Source organism: Echinococcus granulosus (assembly GCF_000524195.1).
Source record: "Echinococcus granulosus chromosome Unknown EG_S00057, whole genome shotgun sequence".
Taxonomy (NCBI): Eukaryota; Metazoa; Platyhelminthes; class Cestoda; order Cyclophyllidea; family Taeniidae; genus Echinococcus; species Echinococcus granulosus.
The window spans coordinates 86,549-90,075 of NW_020170437.1; the positions used below are offsets into that span (position 1 = coordinate 86,549).

Here is a 3,527-nt window from a genome sequence, read left to right on the forward strand (position 1 = left end):
TCAAAGTTGAGGTGGTGCTGCAGTATCTATATAAACTGTGTAATTGCAAATCTGCTCCCAAAAACACGCAATTTGTTTAAATTGTTCAGCTTAAAGTTATAACAAGACCTAGCAATACCTCTGGGCAATCTTACACTTTAGGCATCACACATGCACCACCTTAGTCGCCCCTATTGCTTTATAATATGAAAAATTAAACCGCTCCTTACGGAAGAACCAATCGGTGCTCAGTTGGTTTGCTTGTGGGGTCGCATTGGGATGGTTCCAACTCTTCGAGTGTTTGCCTTCTCACTGGGAACGACACTCGTTTTTTACAAGTGTCATGGCTACCTTGGGACAGTGGTTTACGTATGTTTCTCATGAAAAAGCACTGCATTTAGTGTGAAGGCATAAGCATGGAACCCACCATCCAACATGGCGACTACCTCCTGGTAGAAAAGCTCTCTCTTTATCGGGGCCAAATAAAGAAGTTGCTTGACTCCTTACTTAATGTTATTTTTAGCGGAGACATTGTTGTTGCAAGGCAGCTCCGTGAGTCCGGTACCTGCTGCCACATCCTCAAGCGTGTACGGGCAACTGGTGGCGAAGCTGTAAATTACTGGAGCCCCAAATTGGCAAAATCTGTCACCGTATACGTAAGATGTGCTTGCCTCCACGGCACATCCAGTAGATCTTAGACGTGTCTTTTAATGCACAATCATGCGATTCGCTTCTGGCTTCCAATTTACTACCATTCTTGGTTATCGTTATTTTTTCTCCTACACCGCATAAGGTTCCTGAGGAACACGTTTGGCTGGAAGGTGACAATAAGCGACACTCCCTGGATTCCCGAACCTATGGGTCGGTCCCAATGGGGCACCTGGAGTATCGTGTCTTCTGTCGTTTGTGGCCACTCTCCTCCTTCGGCAGGTTCGACAAGAGAAATCACACAAGGTGAAATCCCACTCATCCGTACACCAAGTTTGATTTGCGGACCTACCGATCTCCTCGCTCGCCGGTGCTACTGCCCTTATTTTTCGTACCTTTGTGCAAATACATCAAGACTCACCAGTACATAAAGCTTTCTACCGTGGACTGAGTCCTGCCTACGTCGGTGATACGCACGGCTTCAAGGAATGATCTGGCAGTCGACACCTAAGACTCTCGTCTGAGGAGTTCCTATTCGGTCCCTCCAAGTTTTCCTAACTCGACTAACATTCCCACTGTTTTGTATCACAATTTTTGCCGTAGTCGTTAAAAGAGGAAACAGCGAAGGTGAATTAATGCGTGAAAAAGTTGGGCAGCAACGGTTCCAAGCCCCCCTTTAAAGTGGTGCAACCTAGTCAACGAGTTTGGAGGACGTATAAAGGCACGGAGACAAAGAAAGCGGGGTTTGTTTCCGATAAAAACATTGGTATTCTGAGCAGGAAGAGACGGATATTTCAAAGCACTGGTGTGTACATTACTAGGACCGTGAGATCCAAGAATTTAACGGAGTTCAGAAATGTCCGACGCGGTCTCGGGGAATGAGCCTCAGGTTTCCACCGTGCTTCAAAAAAACTTCACCTAGATCGGTTAGATGTTTGAGGGAATAAAGGAGTGTTTGCCGGTATTCGTTTTAGCTAAAGGCAAGTAAGCCGTCATGCAGGTTTTTTTTGTAGAGCTGGGCCACTTTAAGGCTAAACATCTAAACACAAACTGAAAGCAGGGAACGGGTGTTCAAGACAGGTGAGCGGACAGAAGACAAAAAACCTAGGCGATCGAGAGAAACGACATACCAGCATTCTGGTTGGGGTTTATTCCTATTCCATCGTCGGTAATTATGGCACTGGTTGCCGGTGGCACGTTAAACTAAAATAGTTACGACCATTATTAGCTGTGAATTAGTATGATCTGCTAGAGAATGGCAAGCTGCGTTTTCTCGTTTGTTCCTTCAATATAACCACATTAGAAGGTATGAAAGAAACAACTTAACAGCCTCAGTAATTTAACTGGTTTATTCCAGTGAGCGATACTAGACAATCCACGTGAGTAAGGCTGTATACCTTAAAAAGCGGAGCAAGGATGAGTCACTTTTTTAAAGGACCGATAATGTGGCATGAGGTCCGGTATTTTGTGACGATAAAGGGTCGAATACCGACAAGATGTTCACGATTAACACCATAAATCAAGATAAGGAAGTCATGTAATAACAAAACAATGTAATGCCCGAGTATTTGGATTGGAGAGGTTCAAAAGTTGCACAAGCGAGACAGATATAAGCAAGAAGGTAAAATCCCTGTATATAACGTCGTTGTCGATGTAAATTGCACATTCTCTGCATAAAGAGACTCACCTCTTCAGCAACGAATTTCAGTACTGCTGTAAATGGTGTCGAGTCGGGCACATCAAGACTAAAGAGATCTATATTTTGAATAAAACACATACATTTTGAATGGCAAGTTTGGGTCAGAAGTAAGGGTTATTTGGAACCGGACCTTCGACCTAAAATACGGACAAAAAGTAATCTCGGGGATCTCACGCACACAAGAGGGCAGCACACTCACATCGCGTTGCGTTTCTACACACCAAATCAATGTCAACACGTCAACCAACAATGACCTTGAAATGACCTACATAGCTCTTAAATAGGATTAACTGCGAATATTTCTCTTCCCGCATTTTGAAAGAAAAAGCGGCCAAGTCCACCTAGCCAGTATCAAACTTCCGCAATTAAGAATGTGTCACAAATGGCAGAAATACCAGAACAATCGAACCCTTCTTTCTCTTACGGTTTTTATGAAATGTCTCTACGCAGCTCTCTGATTCTCCACTTGAGCCATTTTAGGCTACGCAAACCTAAAAGAAATATGTAGGTGACCAGAAACCTATTGCTTAAAAGGGAGGAGCTACTTCATTTCTGCACACACCTTGGAGGTACAATGGTCACTCCGTAGTGCTCCGAGTCTTTCCTCTAGTCGTAAAAAGTTAAAACTTACACAACTCTCACGCGGAACAGATGAGAGGCTATTGGTATGGTTGGAAGGCTACAACGCCCTTGCGGAATTACTATTTGCGGGGACTAAAGCGTCTGCGTAATACTAGGCGGAGTTAAACAAACTTTGAAAGCATTACACCTTTTATATTTTGATTGTAACAGATCATTCCACAGATTTACCAAACTGTTAGACAGAAATAAAGATAATACGATGGATTCTCGTTGTAGAGAGGAAGCTACCTATTTGTAAAGGCAAGCGCTGTTGATTCACTGGAGATTGTCCCACAATACCAATTTTGTTCTTCTGCAGGCCAAATTGTATCGCGATAGAGCTTGTCAAATAAAAGTTTTTAAATGATGGATGATGTTCTAGAGTAAGCACATTCTGAATGTCAGTCGACTTTCTTCAAGCAGGAAAGTATTGCTAAGTAATTAAGTAGAGACATCCTGAGAGCCCATAGTTTTGGATGGAAGGTCATCCCACCAGAACGGTAATGCTACCAATAGAGACTCGCGATACGCACCTCTGTATACCAAATATCTTATTCATGCCAACCCACGTAGAATCCAT

At 43.3% G+C, this 3,527-nt stretch overlaps 2 protein-coding genes across 2 annotated transcripts; one reads left to right on the forward strand and one right to left on the reverse strand. All coding sequences in view use genetic code 11, as the record gives it.

Moving 5' to 3' along the window:
• Positions 1-258: 258 nt before the first annotated feature.
• Positions 259-937, forward strand: EGR_06444 (Mitochondrial inner membrane protease subunit; the record flags this gene model as incomplete). Its single annotated transcript, XM_024495693.1, has 3 exons — positions 259-348; positions 381-635; positions 773-937. 3 exons carry the CDS (start codon positions 259-261, stop codon positions 935-937), a joined length of 510 nt encoding a protein of 169 aa, XP_024349854.1.
• Positions 938-1,477: 540 nt separating this feature from the next.
• On the reverse strand, positions 1,478-3,527 carry EGR_06445 (Ubiquitin-fold modifier; the record flags this gene model as incomplete). Its single annotated transcript, XM_024495694.1, has 5 exons — positions 1,478-1,545; positions 1,758-1,830; positions 2,315-2,372; positions 2,407-2,463; positions 3,481-3,527. The coding sequence occupies 5 exons, from the start codon at positions 3,525-3,527 to the stop codon at positions 1,478-1,480; spliced, it is 303 nt and encodes a 100-aa protein (XP_024349855.1).